The sequence below is a fragment of the Taurulus bubalis genome, assembly GCF_910589615.1.
Source record: "Taurulus bubalis genome assembly, chromosome: 12".
Taxonomy (NCBI): domain Eukaryota; kingdom Metazoa; phylum Chordata; class Actinopteri; order Perciformes; family Cottidae; genus Taurulus; species Taurulus bubalis.
The window spans coordinates 8,067,816-8,090,769 of NC_136600.1; the positions used below are offsets into that span (position 1 = coordinate 8,067,816).

Sequence of the window (22,954 nt, forward strand, 5' to 3'; positions counted from 1 at the left end):
AAAAAGGTAAACATAAGAAGATCATGGTATTACCCTTTAAATTTGCTAAGAGTCATTAACGATGCTAATCACCTTCACTGAGAGCTACTGCTTACGGTAAAATTGTTGTTTAATTTTTAAAGGGGCAATGGTAGCAAATTAAATTAAAGAAATTGGGCCGTTGGTCAGTTGACTCGGATACTGTTAGACCTTGGCTTCCCATTCATAATAATCTAACTCCCAACAATGCCCCGCATACATTTGAAACCATTGTTGTCCATAGTCAAGAGTTTAAACAAATCATGAAATAACAAAGCAAGATTTTCCAGGACATTTTACTTCTTCTCTCAGTTCCCCATGTTTTTTTTGTTTTTTTTCAATGGCTGGAAAATTGGTCGATTCTAGCTGCTCTACAGCTGTTGTGCTCTAATGTTGTGATTTACTATAGAGGAATGGGAAATGGGCATTATGGGAAGTGTCTTACTCCTGGTTTCTAGTGTGTCATTAGTGCTCTGAAATGTCATGAAAGCAGCCCTAAAAAGGGTATTCTACTCTAAAAATAGCTTCAGATGCATGGATATTGATGTATGAATGACACGAGGGCCTCTTCAGAGCAGATTTATTTACAACATAGTGTTACTGGTCAGAACTTACAACATAATCCACTCACCACATCATTCAAAGCAAAACCCAGAGGCAAAACAAACCAGTTAGTTTTTTAAATGATATATTGCTAACAAAATAAATCAGCACAGCTACAACTGCAGTTGTCTTTATTTCACATTAGCATTATCCCAAAAAATCCTTTGTACGGTTTGTAAAACATGCAAGGCAAATTCATGATATATCAAAAAAAACGTGATGCAAACAAATTAAAAAGATTTACAGAAGTAAAATGGATACAGAACAGAAATCCTTGTTGTGGAAAAATAACTATAGGTAAAATAAAGCATCAAGCTCTTTTTCAGTTTGCAAAGAAAATCAGTGGTAAATGTCAACTGTTATGATTTAATTTGATACAATACATACATTCATGCAAATTGGTGATGTATCAAATATGTCGATGCATCTTTGAGCACTTTGGTAGGACTGGATTCACAGAGAGAAAATACAAAAATATACTCAGTGGACGTAAGAGTAGCTAATTGAAGATATGCTGCTCTCCAGTAAATGCCAATTTAAAAGAAATAATACACATACAGATGTGTGTATGGTTTGGGAGTGTTCTCTTAAAAAAAGATAAATCTGGATATGACCACACAAATATCACTAATAGCATTCAAGTAATAAATATATGAAAAAAGGTAATGAATGAAAAGTGTTCCTAGAAAGGTATCCCAAGATGGTTTCAGGTTGACTTGGCCTCAGCTCTCTTCTTCAAATGGGATGTGCGATGGAAGAAAGGATATACTCAATGGCAGCTCTACAAATAAAAGAAAATAGCTCCAAATTAAATTCAAAATAAATGAAACCATGCAGCGGGAAAAAAATAAATGAAATGAAAGTTGCCAAACAAATCTGGAAGAAACTGAACTTCATCTTTTGCAAATTAAATGAAAATGACTTCAAAAACAGCTATACACTGTACCTGTGTAACTGCGTGAGGATGACATGGACTCACAAAGCCATCCAAGTTGAGAGGATTGTATGCTGCGGCCGACTCAGTATCTCTGTTCATATGTTGGACTCCGAGGGACTGATTCAGCTGTCAAAAACAAGATGACAAAAAAAAGAAAAAGAAACCGTCAATCAGCAGTAATGAGAACTTTGAATAGTAATAGTTCACTAGGGATATCACCATGTGTGGGATAGCAAAAAAAAAGGCATAAATAAATGACATTATCTCGGCTCTGAGATGTGATCAAAATCAACTGAAGAAATCAGACAATAAAAAAACAAAAAGGGAAAAAATACAAATTCAACTTACAAGAACCAAAAGAACAGGACGCAGGTCTGTATGGGGATCAGGATGAAGTCTGACATCATCTTGGGATTAACCAGGAACACTTGACTGATGGTTATTATATAGAATCTAAAACTTGGAGTGTGTAAAACAATGAACCCAAAGGATGCAAAACTCCACTAAATATAAATGGGAATGAGTACAAAATAATGATAGATATGTAACTGGTTTCAGAATAGTCTGCATAATTTTAATTCTGGCATGTCTTTTTTTATATTCTTGTAGTGTCCCATTTTGTAGTGTCTCAAAGGTATATTATTTCGTTACCCAGAAAACATTTAACATAAAACATAATTTTTCCATAACTCTATACAAACATTCAGAAATATGAATTTTAGAATCTGTTAAAAACGTTAGAAACTAAGTCGACGTACAGCATCTCATTAAGTAGGAGTGTCGAAAAAAAGATAAAAAATAGACAAATATCCTTGAATTTCAAAGGAATACTGGAAAAATATCTCTGTTTGACATACAAAGTATATATTAGTTTCAGAAAACACAAGTATACAACTTTTTAACAAGTGTAAAATGAAAACTATAAAGTCACTTAAAAAATAGCAGAAATGTCATGCTTTACTTCGAAAAATATAAACTGACTTAGTAATTAGTACTAAAGAAAAAAAACATAATATATATATCTAGCAATGGTTGCTTTTGTCTCCATATATGAGGCACATTACCCATCTGTTATTTGAAAAATAAGCCTTGTCTATTCTTGATGTGACAACATGCAGGGCAGAATAAATAAATAATATTTTCTTAGTTACTGTAACTTTTTTTTTGCCTATGAAAAATGCAACTGTTGCATTATTATTGTTAATTCTTAGACACTTGGGCTATTGTTAGGAACAGAACTAGCGGATCAGAATCTGCGGCTATAGCCACTTGAAGAGGATGTGAAGGAGGAGGAGGAGATGTTCATGCTGAAGCCAGCATCAATGCTGCCTCTCCTAGAGCCTGTTCGGGATCCGGTCCTTGAGCCAGTCCTGGAGCCATAGGCAGATCCAGGGTTACTGGCATTGTAGGGACTGTAGAGGCCTTTGCTGGATTGTGAGGAGGCCTCCAGAAGTCTCAGGCTTGATCCTTCTTCGACCATACTCTTGTCCATTGCATCTTTGAAGGAGATTTTCAGTTTGGTTTTTGGACATGTTAGATATCTAGAATAAGCACCGACATCTCTCAGTTTCTGGGCAGTGCGGGCATCAATTGTGCCCTTCCTAATAGATTCATCTAGTGTAACTCTGCCCTCGACATCAGGCTCAATAAGTCCACCAGTCAGATATTGGACCTCAAGGAAACGCTGCCCAGCTTCATAATACAACCAGCCTTTCTTAAGAGCCTGGGAGGCAGACATCTTTATTTTAGTTCTGGGGTCTTCAAATCCGTTGAATGCTTTTTGAGCCAGGTTCAGGCGATCAACCATGATTTTATCAACAAGGCCTTTTTCTGTTGCATCAGCGATTGAGAATCTCTCTCCAGTTGTGGGATCAATTATTCCTCCAGTGCAGGCTTGGGCCTCCAACAATCTTTGGCCAGTGATGTTGTCTACCAGGCTTCTGTGTATAGCCTCAGTAATAGACACCTTCTCTAGTGTGTCTATGTCCAACATTCCAGCTATAGGGCCAGTCTCCTCTGCTGGGTCATTCCATATGACTGCAGGTGGTTTAATGGAGGGTATGGGGCTCATGGGAGAGGAATAGGTAGAACCAGTGGTGGAACCAAAGGAGGATGAGCGTGAGCGGAAACCTCCCATGTTGCCAGAAAGCATATCAGCAAATTCTGTGATGGCCAGGTTTCCAGATCGGTATGTATCAAGGGCACTTTGGTCAATGAGGCCACGTGAAAGAGCATCATCAACATCGTACTGCCTGCCAGACCTTCTGTCAATAATAACCGATTTGACAGTACCATCAGATGAAGTAATTGTGATCTCTTCCCATTCACACTCCTGCTCAGCAAGTTCTAGGTATGTTTGGTGGTCAATGAGTCCCTTCCTGTAGGCCTCATACACGGTCATTTCTTTACCACTCTCAGGGTCTACGATGACAACTCTGCGTTTACGAACGGAGGATTTTGAGGAGGTCTTCCTTTCATGCTTCTTTTCTTTCAAAAGCAGGAGCACCAGCCCAGTGTCAGGATCAGTGATGCACCTCTCCATGAGCTGGAGGTAGGTTAGGTTTTCTTCAGTGTTGGGGTCAAAGAAGCCTTTGGTGTCATCAGATGGATCGGTCAAGATCTCATTCATTTCCTCATCAAAGAAGCCACGTTTGTAAGCCATCTCAACTGGCAGACGGTGACTTTCCTCTGGGTCAATGATTCCACCAGTGGCAATCTGTGCTTCCAGGAGACGGATTCCATGATCTTTCAAGATGAGCCCCTTTTGCATGGCCTGGAACAGGGAGATTGTCTTCCCTGAATAAGGATCTCTATATCCTGTGACTGCACGTTCAGCAGAGAGGAGCTTGTCTTTGAATTCGGGTCCTACAATACCCATTTTAACTGCATCACTGACAGTCAGTTTAAGGTTTTTGATTGGATCAATAACATATCCTGTGGATGCTTGTGCTTCAAGGAGTTCAAATGCTGTGCCTGGCCTAATCATGTTCTTCTTCATGGCTTGGTAAATTGATAGACGATCCTTTGAGGACTCTAAAAATACACCAGCAATACAGCTTGTGCCCTCAAGGTACCTTGCTAGTTTACTGCTAACCTCCTCCACTGAAATAAGACCTTCATTCAGTTCAGTGACAGTCTGCTGGTCAATAATTTGTGAGCGGATCAGCTCTTCCATTGTGATCTGTTTCCTCAGACCCTTGAACATCAGTCTCTTGTCTCCCATGGAGAGTAGGCGCAACCCACCATCTAACTTGCATCTCTTGAGCAGCTGTGCATATGATAGTTCCTCGTCGTTGACAGGGTCAATGAATCCCTTAACGCCGTCAGTTAGCTTCTCGTTGGTTTCCTTGTTGATGTAACCTCTTTTCATGGCAATGTCTGCTGGCAGGTGGAACTGGAATTCTGGATCAATAATACCACCAGTGGCAGTTTGTGCCTCTAACATTTTTAGAGCATAATCCTCTGGAACAAGATCCTTTTTCATGGCCTGGAAAAGAGATATGATTTTCCCACTGTATGGATCTTTGTATCCAGTGACTGCTCTCTCAGCTGAAAGAAGTTTATCGTGGATCTCAGGGCCAACAACACCCTTACGAACAGCTTCATCAACCGTGAGTGTTTCATTTTTAACTGGATCGATAATGAATCCGGTCGCAGCTTGTGCTTCTAGGAGGCTGAAGGCTAGTTCTGGCTTGATAAAACCTCTCTTCATTGCTTGGTATATGCTTATCTTGGAGCTTGAGTCTGTTGTGACCCCAGCAACACAGCCTGTGCCATAGAGATACTGTTTCACATTGGTCATCTCCATTATATCACGGATGTCCCTCTTGCCCTGTTTAAGGAGGTTGTACGTCTCCAAGTCAACGATGCGGGCATTATAGAGCTCCTCAATTGTTATCCGTCTCCTTATGGTCTTATATGACAGTGGATTATCATTTCTGATGATCTCTCTCTGCTCCATGATCTCAATAATAATGATGATCATCCGCTCTTTAGTGATTTTACCAGAGCGATATTCATCCATCAGCTTCTGCCTCTCTTGCTCTGGAAGCAAATTTGAGTTCATGATTTCCCACAGGTTCACTGGCTTATCACCAAGGCCCTCGATTGGAATGTCAATCTGGGTGTCTGTCAGGTCACTCTGTGTTTGTTCCTCTGTGTAGAGGTATGTCTTCTCCACAACAGTTGGAGACTGAGGCTTGGAGAGTGGAAGGATGTACAGGCCTGTCTCCGGATCTTTATGGCACTTGTCTTTAAGCTGTCTGTAGGTAACATTTTCATCGGTTTCTGGGTCTGAGAAAGCCTTGTTGTCATCAGATGGTTCAGATAGGGTCTTAGCAAGTTCTTTGCTGAAAATGTTCTTCTGATAAGCAACATCTGTTGGGACACGGTGGCTCTTTACAGGGTCAATGATTCCTCCACTAACCATCTGTGCCTCGATCAAAGGCATGGCATGTTCTTTCAGGATGAGATCTTTTTGCACTGCTTCAAAGAGGGAGATTTTGTTGCCTGTGAATGGATCTTTATAGCCAGTGACAGCTTTTTCTGCAGAAAGAAGTTTTTCATGTAGCTCTGGACCAACAAGACCTGACTTCACTGCCTCGTCTACTGTCAGGCACTGATTCCTCACTGGATCTACAAGAAACCCAGTGGCAGCCTGGGCCTCAAGAAGTGAAAGACCTGTGTTGTGTCTGAGGAGCTTTTTCTTCATAGCCTGATAAATGCTTACTTTCTCTTTGGTTGGCTCCAGGTAGATGCCAGCAATGCTATCAGAGCCCTGGAGATATTTATTGATATTAGGATTCTCACTGACTTGTTTAGGTGTTGTTTTGCCTTGTTGAAGGAGGTCAAAGGTTGGTTTGTCAATGATTTTGGAGTCATACAGGGAGGCTGCTGGAACCGGAGCTCTAAGGCCCTTGAAGCTGGACTGTTCTTGTTTCTTGGCCTCTTTCTCATCTACAATTGTGATGACAATCTTGATTAACCTTTCAATTGTAACCTTTCCTGACCTAAACTGTCTGATCAGGTCAAGCCTTTGTTCTTCAGTCAGATATTCGGAGTTGATGATGTCCCAGATGGTCATCTTCCTGCCCTTAAATGGTCCAGAGTCAAGCTCCACAGTTGACTGAGTCATAGCCTCTTTTGTCTGGGCGTCACTGTATGTTGGCTCCTCCTTTGCATTGATTGCTTCATCAGAGAGAGGCAGAAGCTGGAGACCGGTTTTCTTGTCAGTGACACATCTCTTGAAGAGCTGAGAGTATGTTACATTTTCTTTTGTGTTGGGGTCAAAGAAGCACTTAGTTTCATCAGTGGGACTGTTGAGCATTTGTTTCATTTCGTCGTCAAAATAATTTCTCTTGCAGGCCACATCATGAGAAATGTGATGGCTCTTTACTGGATCAATGATACCACCAGTGGTCATTTGTGCATCAAGCAGTCGGATTCCTTGTTCTTTAGGTATGAGATCTTTTTTCATTGCCTGGAACAGAGACACCGTCTTTCCAGTGTAAGGATCCTTGTAACCTGTAACAGCTCGCTCTGCAGAGAGGAGTTTTTCATGTAGCTCAGGACCAACAACACCTGCTTTGACAGCTTCATCAACAGTGTACTTCTGATTATGAACAGGATCAACCACATAGCCTGTTCCTGCTTGGGCTTCAAGCATATTCAGGGCAGGCCCTGCTCTCATCATGTCTTTCTTCATAGCTTGATAGAAGGACATTGTCTCCTTGAGTGAGTCAATCACTACACCTGCAATGCAGTTTGTACCCTTCAGTGCTTTGTGGACAGGCTCCATCTCAGATACTTCTTTTACCGTCTTATTGCCCTTGTGCAATTTGTTGTAGAGGTCTTTGTCAATGATTTTGGATTCAAGGAGGTCAGTGGCAGGGACAGGTGCTCTCAAACCATCAAAAGTAATCTCATTCTTCTTCTCTTTGTCCTCTGCTACAGTAATGACAATCTTAATGATTTTTTCGATTGTGATTTTGCCTGTCTTGTATTGACGGAGAAGGTCCTTCTTCTGTTCCTCAGTGAAGTATTCAGAATTGATTATTTCCCAAATGGTGATAGTCTTCCCTTTGAATCGTCCGAATGGTACAGACACAGTTGTTTTGCTGAACATATCCTTGGTCTCCTCTTCCGTGTATATACTTGAGCACTGAGCAGCTTTGTCTGTGATTGGCAGGAGTAGCAGATTGGTGTCAGGGTCCGTAGTGCATCTCGTCATTAGCTCAGAATATGTCAATGGTTCCTGAGTGCTGGGGTCAAAGTATCCCTTTGTGTCATCTGATGGTTTCTCCATAATCTTGTTCATCTCAGCATCATATTGTCCCTGTTTGTAGGCAATTTCATTGGGTACACGGTGACTATTGATAGGATCGACGATGCCACCAGTTGCAAGCTGAGCCTCAAGGACTCTGATGGCATGATCACGTTCGATCAGACCCTTCTTCATGGCTTCAAAGACAGATATCTTTCCACCAGTGTATGGATCTTTGTAGCCAATAACGGCCCTCTCTGCTGAAAGCATTTTGTTGTGCAGTTCAGGGCCAATCAAGTCTTCCTTGACAGCCTCATTAACAGAAAGTTTCTGGTTCTTAATTGGATCTAAAATGTAACCTGTAGCTGCTTGAGCTTCAAGAAGGATCATGGCTGTGCCAGGAGTAATCTTCTTCTCTTTTGATGCTTGATAGATTGACATTTTTTGATTAGATGATGTCAAAACTCCAGCAATGCAATTCTTTCCTCTAAGAGTTGTTTTAAGTTTTGCAGTCTCACCAAGCTCTTGAACAGTTGTCTTGCCTTTTCGTAGCTTGTCAAACTCCTTCTTGGATAAAAGGCCAACCTCATGAAGTCTGCTTGCAGGTACCTTATCACGTATGCCGTCAAAAGCCAAGGGATCTGGTCTCTTCTCCACACCGTCTACTTCACTGGCATTTTGTCCATTGTAAGTGGTCTTTGTTGTTTCAACAGTTGTAACACTGATGAGCTGTTTGTCAGGGTCTATGTCAGTGAGTTGGTCTTTCTGTGCTTCCTCAAGCTTCTGCAGCTGCTGGCGCAATTTCTGGTTCTCTTCTGCAAGAATCCTTTCCTGCTCTAGTCTCTTCTTCTCCAGTTCTAGCATTTCTTTTTGCTTTTTAAGCATATCTTTCTCAGCCTCTTTTTGTTTATTGAGGGCCTCATCCATGGTGGCGTGAAGTTTCTTCTTCTCCTCCTCCATCTGCTGTCTCTGGAGCTCCTGTTCGTCTTTGAGAGCTTTGGCCTTTTTGACTTCTTCTTCAAACTGGCTCTCCAGCCTCTTTTTCTCATCTTCAATTAGCTTCTCCTTCTTCAAAAGCATCTCCTTTTCTGTCAGGAATGTCTGCTGGAGCACCGTCTTCTCGTGTTCAATTTGTTTCTGCTGTGCATCAGCCATCTGATAAAAATAAATAGAAAAAGTAAGTTACAATTGGTATATAGGTGAGGCACATATATTCTGAACATATTTTCTTTATCGAAATTGTTTATTTTGTATATTTCATTTGTCATGGATATAATTTGTACAATGCACTCTGCTTATGCATAGGGAGATAACATATTGTTCAAATTTGATTGTGCAGTTTATATATATATATATATATACACACACATATAAAACATAAGTCCAGAACAACCATGAGAATGACTTTCCTCAACTAGCAAAAAATGGAGCAAAAAAGTTAATTGATTTTAATAAATTGTTCCAATCCCTTTTTCATTTTGATGTGCATGTCCTGCCGAGAGGAATTTGGACTGACATTTTTCTGCATGGACATTACCTTCATGGGATTGATAATCACTTCAAATTAATTGTGAATGTAATGTATATGTAATTATAGACAAAATTATCACCATCTCATTTTAAAATGCACAACGATTTGGTAGTGGACTATGTAACCTTATATAATATATCTGCAAATGAATTAAAGTGACCAAAACACTACATTCCTATTTGTAGTAATTTGTTGATGGCTCTGCTTATAAAGAAGTCACACTGGATTTACATATAATTACAAAGGACCCTGGACATTTGTATTACTTTTGCCTTGTTTCAAACCAATTAATTAAACAATTTTAATTCATGTTCATCAATTCTGAAAATAACTTTAGCCAGGTAACAAAACGTTCTCCCGTTTCACAATTAATTGTGTGTATTTTGTTAAATTATTTGAATTGGCAGGCTAATAAAATAAAGGCAAACACAAGGCTAACAGCAGTAATCTGCAATAACATCAGAATGTTAGCTGATTGTCCAAAAACATTGACAAATAGCCAACTTCAATGACTTTATGAGCGGAAACCGTTTCCGTGTTTGGTTGTTTTCTCGACTTGCAGTGGGTTTCTTTTTTTGCTTGTGTTTTTGCAGCATGTGTCTGTACATGGTTGGGTTTTCTCTTTTTGCAGTGCGCTTATGTTGTGCGTTGAGCTCTCAGGGCCACCATTGTACGCTGCCTGGAAGTGCTACAAATCAGTTGAGAAAAGTCACTGACATGGTCAATTTGGATTATGATGAACTAGATTTGAGGATTTCCAAATACTAAAGCTTTTACAAACTGACATTGGAATGATAACATATTCTGTAAAATTGTGGTTGCCATAAATTGGCAAATGTCAGAATGCTATATTGCATGCTCTCACTTGTTTAGATTATACAGTTTTTGTATTATTCAATGTGTTGCAACAGTGAATACATTTTGTTGCATAAGAATTTACTGCTAATGATATACCGGAAATTCTATGTTGAATTAAATGGCGAGGTTCAGAATTCAGGATGATATATCATATAATTAGTAAAGATAAGCAGTTGGCAAGGATCTTGGATAGTGTCCTTTTTATAATATTTAAACATCAAAGGAATAATCCACTGTTTTTCAACTTAACCTCTCTGTAGTCTAATGATTATAATCATCACATCAACAACGCTCCCAATTTAGTGCATGGTATAGAATATACAAATTCCCTCCTCCTCCACCAGAGGTGATGGATAAACCGAGGGGTTGGGGATGACGCCAACATATACTTGTCATACGGAGGAAAGGTATGGTGAGATCTCTGGTAAATGTTTTAGCATGTCTATGTTGGTGACAGAGTTTTGCTTGCCTGACAAGCACAAATACATCTATCTGTTGGGGTGGAGATGTCTGCTTAACAGCATTCACGATGAAAGCTGGGCATTGTTACAAATGGGACGGTTACTGAAGGTAACATTTTCTTTGCCACTAATGGGTTGGTCTTTTCATCCTGCAAATATAGCTAATATTCAAGATTTGGCTACCATCCACGATACATTTTTAAATCAATTTTATGAATTTCACTTTTGAAATGAAAAAGATGTATGAAGCGTGTCTCAAAATGAAGAAACATTCCAGGATCAGAGGGGACATTCAGGATATGATCTGCATGAGCACAGTGCACTGTCAAAAGAAATGTAATCAAAATGATATTTAAAATCAAAGATATGGTTTTGTGATTAGTACAGTCAGAGAAAGGGATAGAGGAAATTTAAAGAAAGAAGTGTATTAGTTTTCAGAAAGAGATAACAATGACATAAGCTGCTCGGTTATGCCATTTTTGACACAATACCTCTTTAGATTTATTTTGAAGTTCTTCTGCTTCTTTTTTCAGTCTAGCCTTCTCCCTCTCTAGGTCTGCGATTGCGTGGCGTAAATCGCCAGCCTCTTTGCTGGTATTGACTCTCTCGTCTTCCATTTTTTGCACTGCAGTCATTTTTTCTTTGGTGGCTATTTCTGTCTCATGAAGACGGGTAGCAATATTATCAGCTTGTTTCTTGAATCGTTTGGCCTCCTCCTCAGCTTTGGCCTGGGCTTCACTGAGCTGAGAAACCTGAAGTTTGAGTTTTTCGGCTTCAGCTACAATCTCCAACTGCCTTTTCCTCTCCGCTTCAAGTGACTTCTGGTATTCCTCCGTCTCTTCTTCCAGGCGCTGTTGCATTAGTTGTTTATCCTCCAGCAGCTTTTGTGCCTGCTCCTGAGCCAGGTCCTTTTGTCTTTGGAGCATCTCTGCCTCAGCTCGGAGTCGAGATGCCTCCTGTATGGCTTGCATTTTCTCTTTGAGCATTTTCTCTGCAATAGCTCGTTGCTGGTTGAGGTCTTCTTCTGCAATCTGTCTCAGGCGTGCAGCCTCCTGGGATCCGACACTAAGTCTGGCAGCATCCTCTGCGAGCCTTTTCATATGTTCAGCCTCCTCGGCAAGGAATTTCTGAGAGTTGTCTTTGTCTTTCTTGATGAGGCGTTGATTTTCCTCCTCAATTCGGATTTTCAGTTTGAGCAGCTCCTCCATCTGAACCTTGACTTTGAAGAGCTCCTCCTCTACCTGGCCCTTTTGTTGGACAGCGTCATCAACCTCATCCTTCAAGCGCTGCAGCTCTTCATCCAGGACGGATTTCTGTTTATCGGTATCGTCAAGCTTCAGTTTAACCTTTGTGAGCTCTTGCTCCACTTGGAACTTCTGCTTCAATGTTTGCTCTGCCAGTTTTTTGTGCTTTGCCATTTCAGCGTCGGCCTGTTGCTTCTGCTTGAGTGCTGAGGTTTCTGCTTGTGCTCGTTTGGCAGCTTCAAATTCAGCCTCCTTCCTCAACCTTTCCGCATCCTCTTGAGCTTTGGCTTGGTTTGCAGCCTCTTGCTCAGCAGCTAACTTCTGCCGTTCTGCTTCCTCTGCTTGTTGACGAAGCAGAGCCGCCTCCCTCTCTGCCTTCTCCCTGGCGGCCTCTGCCTCCTTGGCTAGCTTCTTGGCTTTCTCGTACTCTGCCTGAAGCTTCTTCTTTGTGATGCTGTCTTCCTTCTGTTGAGCAAGGACACATTGAGCTTGCTGCTCAGCTGCATTGCATTTCAGGGCTGCTTGTTCGGCTGCAACAATCTGTTTTTCTGCTTCGATGTCGGCCACGTCTTTCTGCCTCCTGGCCTCTTCGGCTTTCTTTTTCAGACGAGCGAGCTCTTCTTGGGCGGCCTTGCATTGTCTGGCTGCCTCTTCCTCTGCAGCGGTGATCTTCTTAACCTTTTCTTCTGCTTCCCTCCTCCTCTTCTCCTCCTCAAGGGCAAGCTTCCTTAGTTTCTCCGCCTCCTCCTCTGTTCTTAGTTTGCTTTGTTGAGTTTCCTCTGCAATGTTCTTGAGTTTGTTCAGTTCCAGCTCCAGATCAAGTTTTCCAGATGAGGCCTTTTCAAAGTTGAGCTTCAGAATTCGGATTTCTTCCTCAACGACTCGCCTCTGTTTCAGCGTGTCGTCCACTATTGCTTTTTGTCTATCCATTTCAGCCTCAGAGGATTGTTTGAGTAGGACGATCTTTTCCTCAATCTCTTGCTTGTGCTGGTTAGCCTGGTCTTCAAGAGCTTTCCTCTGGTAAGCCTCATCCTCTGCTTGACGACGGAGTCTTTCGTTTTCTGCCTCTTTCTCTTTCAGGGCGATTTCAGCCTCTGTTTTCGAACGAGTAGCGTCGCTGATTGCAGCCAGCTTCTCTTTGAGAATCCTCTCAGCCTCTGCTCTCTGACGAGCTGCCTCTTCCTCAGCAACTTGCCTCTGATGCTTGGCCTCCTCTGCGATGGCTCGAAGCTTACTGGCTTCCTCAGCCACGTCCCTCATCTTGCTGGCTTCAGCCTCAAGGAGTTGTTTGCTCTTCTCTGTGTTGGACATGGACTCCTTTTCTGCCTTAAACTTAAGTTGAATGAGTATATCCATTTCACTCCGCACTTTAGCCAGCTCATCCTCCAGCTGTTTCCTTTGTTGTTGTGCTGCGACGACTTCATTCTTCAGGCGGTAAAGTTCATCTTCAAGGAGGGATCTCTGCTGTTCTGCGTTGTCAAAGTCGGCCCTAAGTCGTATCAGTTCCTGTTCTGCCGTGAGTTTCTGCTGAGCTGTGCTATCAGCTATCTTCCGCTGCCTCTCAAGCTCTTTCTCGGCCATCTCTTTCTGCTTCAGGGCCGACTCTTCAGCTTTGGTTCTCTTTTTAGCCTCACGCTCAGCCTCCTCCTTTTGTTTCTCAGCATCTTCTTGTGCGAGGCTCTTTTTGTGAGCTTCTTCCTCAGCCTGGAGTCTTAGACGGAGGGCCTCATTAGCTTTTTGCCTCCACTTCTCAAGCTCCCTTTCTGCCTCTTCTCTGGCATTTATCGCATCCTCCTGTTGTTTCTTCAGATGCGCCGCTTCTTGTTGCAGCTGAAGGACAGCGCCATGCTCTTGTTTGAGGGATTCCTCCAACTTCGAGGTCTTTTCCACAAAGGAGTTCTGATTGCTCTGGAGCTCAGCCGCGGCACTCTTCTGCGCTGCCACGTGCGCAACCTTGATTTGCCTCTCCTTTTCAATCTCGGCTTGCTTCACTTGCCTTTCAGCTTCCTCGGCCTGCATCTTGAGATTGTCAAGGTCTTCCAGAGCTTTTTGCTTTTGCTTCGCAGCTTCTTTCTCTGCCTCAGATTTGAGTTTGAGTTCCTCCTCTGCCATGAGCTTTTTCTGGGTCTCCTCATTGACCTGTCTGTGGAGCTTCTCAGCTTCCTCCTGGGCGGCCTTTCTAAATTTCTCAGCTTTGGCTGCTCTTTCACGAAGTTGAATGAGCTCAGATTCCGCAGCAGACTTTTGTTTTACTGTCGTCTCAAGTTGGATCCTGATGATGTGGATTTCCTCCTCAATCTTGGTCCTGCTGTGAAGAGCCTCATCCACCTGGTTGCTTTTGTCCTTGATCTGCTGCTCAGACAGATTTTTGAGCTCATGCAGTTCCAGCTGGATGTTGTGCTTTTGCTTCTCTGCATCTACAGCAGCAATCTCTCTCCTGCTAACTTCTTCCTGCATTTTGAGCTTGAGCTCTTGAGCCTCTTTCTCAGCTTTGGCAATGGCCTTTGCGTGACCTTCAGCTAACTGCTTCTGTTTGTCTAACTCAGCCTGCATCTCGGCCATTTTTTTCTGCTCTTCTGCTTTGAGTTTCTTTGCAGCTTTCTGCATTAGTGGAGGCAAATGGTAAAGAAAGGATTATAATCAAGCATGACATGTTAAAGGTAATACTGTACATCAACTAGCTCAAAGCGGTGTGGATTAAAATTGAGATAACTAGAGTAATCACAGCCTAATCACACCGAAATGAGAGTAATTTAATGTACTGTATTACAAAGGCAATGTTAATGTTAATGTTAGCTTAAAGGTCAAGTCAAAGAACATTCACTGGACACAAATTAGATGCACATTCATTAAAGTGATGTTAAATTCACGATGCAATAAAACAATTAATGACAAGGCAATACAAGACAAAAATTGGTGACGGGGATGAACGAATCAATGTATGGAAACAAAACATCACTTCACAACACAGCAAGAAAACCATATGGCATGCAACTGTAGCTGTTTCTAACTTTCAAAACTGCCTTATAATTGTGATTCCAATATCAAATTGTACATCTACAATTTAACTTTAATACTCAACTGTAATTGTTTGTTGAAATGTTTTTTTTAAATATTTATTGCATAAATGGGAGGACAAGCCATTTCTATGTATGTAAGAGTATTTCTGACACATAGCTATTGTCACTATTTGAATATTGATAAGGTTGGTGTTAATGCGTTCTGTTTTGTTTTTAGGTGGGTTTCTGTCGTTTCACATAAAAAATATATTTGCACTAAATAATTTCAACTAAACCTTTTCACACCATTTACTTAGACTAGCTTGTATCTAATCCATGCACTATGGGTTCTTTAAAGCACTATTTGCCACAAAATAGAATGGAAAGAAAAGGCAAAGTCAAGGACAACAGGTTCAGATGACGAAACCTGTTTATAGATGCAGCAAGTGTAAGAAGCACTGCGTACATAGTGAGAGTAAGAAAGTGTGGATAGCTACTGCAATCTTATGAATGGCTGCAGTGAAAGCAAGGAAATAAATATGCCACGAAAAGCCAAAGTGCAGTTTGAGAGAGACACAGATGTTAGGATGAGAGGGAATGGAGATTATATGGTAAAGTAGAAACAATGTGAATAATTTACCTCTTAATGCTCAAACAAGTTAAGCATTCATCATGGCAAAGCACTGGCAAGCAGTTAAGAGAAGCAAAGAAACAAACAAAACATTAGGGTTAGAAAATAATGTAAAACTTGAAACTTGTGTTAATTTAGGGGGCGAAGGAGGGCTGAAGATAACCAGGAAACACTTTGATTTTAACCTCAAGAAATTAAGTGGCCAGAAAGATAAGAAAGGAAAGGAGAATCGTAGTGAAAGAAGGAACCCCTAACTCTAAATCCACATCACAGTACTCACAATGAATGGAGATGAGGTAGCTAGTATAAACACACAGTGTACTGTGTATATTTAGACTAGTTTTAGGCTGAGAATTAATAGAATGAATAATCTAATAAAGCACTGGATTCACTTGGATGTGAACTACACTCAAACCATATGCATCATATTTGTTTGCACTTCTTAATTTCGTGATATTTTTCTTCAGTGTCCCATTAATCCTTTGTCGTGAAATAATCACTACTGAAGGCAAAAATAATCTGCTTCTCTAGCATATGGATCAGCTACAGCATGCCAACGTTTCAAGCGTAACCGGTGCAAAGGAACCGTTTGTCACCCGTACATTTTTTTTTTTGTACGCACTGTGTGTGTGATACACACACAGTGCGTGCATGCATGTGTTTCGGTGATCGGCGGGTAATCTCGTTTGTTGGTTGGTTGATTATTTGGTTGGTTGGTTAGGTTAATGTTAGAATTTAGTTTGTTTGGGATCCTCAGCCAGTTGTCACGAACCTCCTCAGTCTCCAGGCGGCGCTGCGTGTCAGTGATGAACTTGATGTACTGACTAGTGAGAGTCATCAGCTCACTGTACCGGGTCCTCAGCGTTACATACTGATACGGGGAGAGACAAACGAAGCATCTGTGTCATTTACAGTCAAATTAGTCAATGGTTACGATGTCCTTTATCAAAGCTATTTTCTAGAAGCTACATCCAACATGGGTTCTCGTAAACAAACCTCCTGAATGATGTTGTCAGAGGCAGAATCCAGTTTGCTTTTCTTCAAGGGAGAAGCAAGAGGATCCACCTGAGCTTTGTAGGCAACCAACTGGAGTTCATAGTCCTGATTGGAAAAAAAGGTGATCCTCCATACATTAGTAATGCACCAAATTACAATATTTACAGTAATTTATGAAAACTGTTATTGTTTATGCTCACCTTGATAGTATTAATGTAACCTTTAGCATATGTTTGACACTCATCAACTTTGTCTTTGTTATCCTCAATCTCCTCCAGCAGTTTCTGTTTATAAAAAAAAAGAACGGGTTTTAATTCATTAATTGAGCTCACGTGAAATTAATTAGAAAAAAGGCGGTTCTTAATGTACCTTCTCCTGGGTCAGTTGCTCATTGAGAGTTTTACTGTCGTTGATGGGCACGGCCTGGATCTTCTCCTGCCTTAGCTTGGCGTCAGAAATCCAGCGGATCAGCCAGTCGTAGTTCTCGCGATAGTAGCCTAGCTGGCGGCCGAGCTGATCGAGCTCTCTCTGGCGGATGTCCATCTGGGCGAACACGGCCTTCCAGCGGTCCTGAAGACCAGACCGGAGCAGGCGGTAGTGGTCCAGCTCGACGTCCCGCTCGCTGTGCACGCGTGACATCTTGTCACTCACGGCGGTGGCCTTCTTCAGCTCTTCTTCCAGAGAATCAAACACTGGCTGTTCACCCTCAGCCTCCACTCGCATTTTCTGCAGATTTCATGCAGAAAGAAAGGCCAGTCAGCAGTGAGCAAACAAGGTCAAGATCACCGGTTAGGCCGAACTGATTCATGGAAACAGTTTCCAATTGGCTGATGAAAATATGCCGTTTACCTTCAGCTTTGTTCTGTAAGCCTCTACTTCCTTGCCATCGCTGGGCACGGTGTGTACCTCACGCAGACAGTCCTCATACTGCTTGAGAACGCCCTCAGCACCTTGTGTGTTACGGATGACCATTTCCACAGTCTTCAGCCTGGGACAAGAAGCAATGAGTAAACACATTAGCAGGGCATATGTGGCATCAGTGCATTTCACCACCATAATCTCATTTAATTTGACCGGGACTCACTTATCGAGGTAAACCGAGGAGAGCATGGTGGCATGATCCATCTTCTGCACGGTGAGTTCAAGCTCTGAGCGCAGGACAGGAGCTGAGGCAGACTGCTGTGGGGAGGCCAAGACCTCTTGTGTCCTCACAGACACGCTATCAAGGTCCTTCTTGAGGCCCTTCAGTGTCACCTGGACTTTCTGCACAACAGAAGAAGACAACAAGAGTTAGCAACATGTCAGAAGAGTCATCTTTGTTAGACATGGGGGCGGGAGGGGATGAACAGGCAAATAAGTCCCTCCCAACAAGACTGTTATGAGGAGCAGATTCCCAAAATGTTCTTGAAGGCACCTTTATATTTAAATGAACAGTCTCAGATCAGCAGTCACCTGAGCAGCCGTTGTAGGAAATCGGCTAGAAGTCTGATTGTAATCTCTGCAATTCTCTCTGAACTGCTACAATTTCAAGATCTTAAAGCAGTTACAATTCTGCCCAGTGGTTTAGTTTTCTTTCCAACAATAGTGTCCATCATTGGCCCTCACAGAATTAGCAAATTCCCATTTTACCTTCCTCTGCTTCATCATTCCCTCTTTGTGGATTTGTTTTTCCTCTCGGGTCAGTGGGTTGCTAAGAGCCTTACTTTATTTCCATAGCTGTTGCCAGGCTTATTTGAAAACTAACCAAGCAAATGACACTCAAATAGAGTCACGAGGGCCATGCAAATGTGCACAATTGCAGCCAAAAGAAAAGATGATGCACGCGTTTTCTACTTCATCCTCTCAAGTAAAAACACAAGAAAAGCTCATGTAGATTAGCCCTTGAGATAATCATCAAGGCCATCTGACTCAAGCCCATAGGCCCTGATGTCTAATGTGGTAATGTAGTGTAATTAGTATGGCCACATTGCCATGTACAGTACCTGCTGGGCTGCTGTCTTCTGAACACATTCTTTCAGAGGTTCTTTCTCCATGGGTTTGCGTATGCGAGCCACAGTCCCGGCCTCGCAGTTCTCGATGCTCACGCGCAGGTCCTTGATCTCGGAGATGTAGTTCTTACACAGAGTTTCATCCTGTTGACCTGTGTAGCAGCATATGTATTACTTTAGAACAGCAAAGTAAAAGATTGATAAAGTCAAGAGGCAAGAAGTGAGTGTTGATGCACTCGATATACTGAATACGGGAGATAAAACAAAGTACTGTCACAGAGCTTATATACGAGTTTTGTGTCCATGGCACAGTACGATCAGGTATTGTTGATGTGCAACTACATGTTGCCATCTTTCACACTCAAATCTCAATTTTTGCGACATCTATCAGGTAATTTGCCGTGCGCGTAAGCACGATCATACATGCAGCTCATTATGTGTCGTGATACACGCAGCTCCATATGAACTACAGTCATAACATACAGCATATGTATGGCAAGTGTTTTCTACCCAAGCAACCATACCATTTGATGATACGTCTGCGTGAAGAGAAGCCAAACACGCTGTAGCCTAACAGCCTAACTTTTGCAGAGCTACAACCAAAGAACAAAAGCAACGTTGGGACCAAACCAACATGCAGTCACTTAGAAGTCTAATCACACTACTGGTTATCTAGGAGCGTCTCATCCAAAGCTTCATAGCGTCTACACACACTTGCTTGGTGAGCTACAGCTTTGACCGGCTTGACATCACTCACCTTTGAGCCTAACAACCATTCGTCCTGAAAGGTGAACAATTACATTCTGTAAAGTTGCTCGTCGCTTATAGTATATTCCCTTTATACATCCATGAATCGTTTGTTGTTTGGAGGGAAACCCCCAAAAAAGCGTTACCTTTCTCCATGGAGCGGACCAGGTTTTCAAAATGCTTTGTGGACTTGGTGTAGTCCTCCTCGATCTGCATGCGGTCGTCGGGGCCAAAGAGCTGCGAGTCCTGGCTGTTGCGCATGTAGTCCTGGTAGTGGAGCTCCAGGTTCCTCATCATCAGCCTGTACTCCTCTGGTTTCATGGTCTTCAACTGAAAAGGATGGAGAAGAATGGGGGAGGAATTAGAAGACTATTACGTATTCTTAGGATTTAGACTGTAATTTAATGATGTATTTTTTGGCTTGGACTCAGACTGAATACAATCATTAAAGCAGTAACAAAACGGTTTCGCTGATAATTGTGTCAAGGCTAGCAGACGCTTTCCAGAGCGATAAAACGATCTTACGGTAACTGAATGAGAATCCAAACACTTAACGTATTAAAACCCTACCCTGCATATTCTGCTCTTAAAATAACAGACTTGTCTCACCCCCCCAGCCTTCATTTATTTATTTAGATTCCATTACCTATTTACAGCTCATGGAAGCTATTGGCTTGGTCTTATTTTCTAGTACAGTCAGTAGGCTGAACATGTTATGTTGTTTAATATTAATTAAAGAATTCTAATAATATGTTTTTTGTAAAGTTTTATTATTAGTATTTTGTCACACACAGGTCAGCTCAAGATTAAAGTTTGCACCGAATACAACAACTCTTCTCTGTTTTTCATTTTAATTAAAATGCTGTGTATACCAGTGTTCACGCTCACCATGGTGATGTTCCAGGTGCGTATCTGTGTGTAGTCCCTCATCAGGTACTGCCACGACAGCAAGCTCTTCATGTCTATATGGAGCGTCTGCCACATAGTCACCGTCTGCTGGTAACCTGCATCTAGACTGAAGTAGGAGAGGAACGCAGCAACAATTAGGAAACCCACGGCACTCCAGAGATTATACCTGTCCTTACCATTTACAGTTTAGTTTTAAACTCATTATACATGTGCAATTTGATTGGACCTGTTGACAGAAACAGAATTGCCTTCCTAAATCTGTTACCAGTTAAAAATAGAAACATTTCCTATAAACTCTGCAGCTCGTGCACACGTGTGTTCTCACCTGGATACGCTGTCCACAGCCTCCTTGTTGACCGGAGGCACCATGAAGCAGACGGAGGGCACCACCGCCTCGTGTCCGGAGTGGTTCAGGACCTTCCAATTGAAGGGCTGCGAGTTGTTGAGGAGCGCGCACTCGTCTCCTTTATGGACAGTGATCTGAAACACAATCCAGGATTGGTAAATTAGACAGACGTCAAGGAGGGGGGCGCTGAGGCTCTGGGCGACGCGTTTGACCACTCGCGGCTCTGGACGACTCCCAGATCACTGACCTCCTGCTGCTTGAAGTCACAGATGGCCTGAATGGGCAGTTTGCCTTTGATGGAGGTGGTGGGGTTGCGTGGTTTCAACTGGATGATGGACTTGGCTCTCTTGTTCAGGCCGGTCGCAAGAGTCTTGTATTCATTCATCTGTTCTCTCTCCTCCTGAGGGGGGTGGGGAAACAAATGCAATCAAATAAATGAAACACAAAACTCACAATTGAAATAAAAAAGGTGGGAACATTTTGCTCTTTTGGTCATCTGGCATGACCGTGGCATGTACAGCTTAGCATGTACAGCTTAGCATGTACAGCTTAGCATGTACAGCTTAGCGCCGAGCAGCCCTCACTCACCACGGCATCCTGCAGAAGATCCTCCAGCCGTGTGGTTGTGGTGGAGCGATCACAGCTGTACTTCTTTTTCATGTTCTCTTGCATTTTCTTCATCTTGTCCTGAGCCTCTTTCACATCAGCAAAGAACTGCATCATGGGAGACAGGAAAATGTGATTCTTTGCTCACTGAATGTTGATGGATGTACAAGGTTATGGATCAGTTTGAATTCATTAAGCGGCCACATACCTGGTAGTAGGCTGTGTTTTCTTTGAGATGAGCCTCAATACAGCAGCACAGCTGAAGGATCCAGCTCCACTGAGTCTGCAGGGCGGCTGTGAAGGCCTGAGAGAGACAAAGAAGACAAAGAAGACATGATGACGGTGCATGAGCGCAGGCTTCACTCAGTAGCATATGGATAATAGAGCATGTGGATGCTGACTGTTCAGCTATTAGAGTAATTACTTCAACTGTCTTCCTGCCGGGATGTCCATCCCGGACAAGCTTGTCTCCCATGACCTGGAGGTCATTGACTTTCTTCTCCCTCAGCTCCAGCTCTCGCATGAGACCCTGAATAATAAAAATTAAACAGTTAATGGCAATCTTAATCGAAAAAAGAAGAAAAAAAACCTGTGCATGCATTTCATTACTTTGTCTCAACATATTTTACTCGATGGGCCAGAATTGGAGACAAGATTTAATTTGAAGTCCACTTCTAAAACGCACCGAGTAGTTGTCTTTCTTAGCCGTCATGTTGGTGTTCCTGTCGCTCCAGTCGAAGTTGACCTCCTCCTCTTCTTTGTCATTCAACCACATCATTTCCTTAGTGGCAGCGCCGATGAAGACGTGGAGTGAATCCAAGTTCTTCAGGCGGGACTTGGAAGAGTTCTGAAAAACAAAAACAAAAACAGATCAAAAAACAAACAAAAGTAAAATTAAAAAAGCTGCTCTCAAATACCGATAACTATAGCTTAATGCCAATTTGTGCAGTTTGAAATACAACAGTATTTACCAGTAGCTTGCCGTACTGCAGGTCCAGTTTACCCATGTATTCTCTGTACGAGCCCTTGCCGATAGGAGATAGCTGGCTCTGCAGTCAATGAAAGGTGCAACAGAGGTTACTTTTAAAATCAACAGCACAACATCGGACAGTGTGTAATCCCCGCTGATGACGGAGGCATACCTCGTCGGCCCTGGCCCGTTCGATCTTGGATCGGAAGTCCTCCACCGTTTGGTGCAGGCCCCGGTGGCTCCCCAGCTGGGACTCCACAGAGGGCAGATCAGAGCCCCACTCCGCCTCATCGATGCGGAGCTGGTTCTCCTCCACCCAAGCCAGCAGGTCTTTGACATAGCGGATGGTCACATCATCCATCTCAGGCCGAACCCTTCCAGAGCTCTGCTGCAGCTTGGAAACATTGGTAGTCGTCATAGTCGTCATAGTAGACTTCAGGCGGAGGTTGTAATCGGTGCGTAAATTCACCAAGCGCTCATGGAGCCGGTAAACCCTGTGGAGATTAGAAACGCAGCATTTTCATACCACTGACCTTTTTGAGGGGGGGGGGGGGTTAGATTTAGATCCACGGCATTCAACCGTTTTGTAACACGGTGCATTACGTCAAAGGTTCACTTGAATGCAATACACGTAGCACCCACCTGCGGTACATCTGTTCAGCCTGAGGGTGGCGCCCATCCTTGAGTATCTGCACATCGTTGAAGAGCAGGCGGATCATGTTGTCGGCATTGTCCAGCTCCCGCTCCACTTCTGCTGTGTGCTGAGCTGGTTTCCCCGCGTTCAGCAGACGGATGTCCTGAAGGGACGAGAGACAATTATAATTTACATTTATTTTATCTACTTTTCA

At 42.6% G+C, this 22,954-nt stretch overlaps 1 protein-coding gene across 1 annotated transcript in view; it reads right to left on the bottom strand.

Moving 5' to 3' along the window:
* Window positions 1-582: 582 nt before the first annotated feature.
* LOC306745099 (plectin-like) overlaps window positions 583-22,954 on the bottom strand; it is a 37,833-nt gene continuing 15,461 nt past the window's right edge. The window contains exons 14-35 of the mRNA XM_079227834.1: window positions 22,749-22,903; window positions 22,279-22,600; window positions 22,108-22,185; window positions 21,822-21,983; window positions 21,561-21,665; window positions 21,345-21,440; window positions 21,119-21,244; window positions 20,778-20,930; window positions 20,510-20,664; window positions 20,164-20,290; window positions 19,422-19,605; window positions 18,523-18,680; window positions 17,625-17,803; window positions 17,390-17,528; window positions 16,910-17,266; window positions 16,741-16,824; window positions 16,541-16,645; window positions 16,317-16,415; window positions 11,162-14,515; window positions 1,907-8,975; window positions 1,568-1,684; window positions 583-1,402 (exon numbers count right to left, since the gene is read on the bottom strand). Of these exons, the coding sequence (XP_079083960.1) occupies window positions 2,805-8,975; window positions 11,162-14,515; window positions 16,317-16,415; window positions 16,541-16,645; window positions 16,741-16,824; window positions 16,910-17,266; window positions 17,390-17,528; window positions 17,625-17,803; window positions 18,523-18,680; window positions 19,422-19,605; window positions 20,164-20,290; window positions 20,510-20,664; window positions 20,778-20,930; window positions 21,119-21,244; window positions 21,345-21,440; window positions 21,561-21,665; window positions 21,822-21,983; window positions 22,108-22,185; window positions 22,279-22,600; window positions 22,749-22,903 (12,309 nt within the window). The 3' untranslated portion in view covers window positions 583-1,402; window positions 1,568-1,684; window positions 1,907-2,804. The remainder of the gene's footprint in view (window positions 1,403-1,567; window positions 1,685-1,906; window positions 8,976-11,161; window positions 14,516-16,316; window positions 16,416-16,540; window positions 16,646-16,740; window positions 16,825-16,909; window positions 17,267-17,389; window positions 17,529-17,624; window positions 17,804-18,522; window positions 18,681-19,421; window positions 19,606-20,163; window positions 20,291-20,509; window positions 20,665-20,777; window positions 20,931-21,118; window positions 21,245-21,344; window positions 21,441-21,560; window positions 21,666-21,821; window positions 21,984-22,107; window positions 22,186-22,278; window positions 22,601-22,748; window positions 22,904-22,954) is intronic.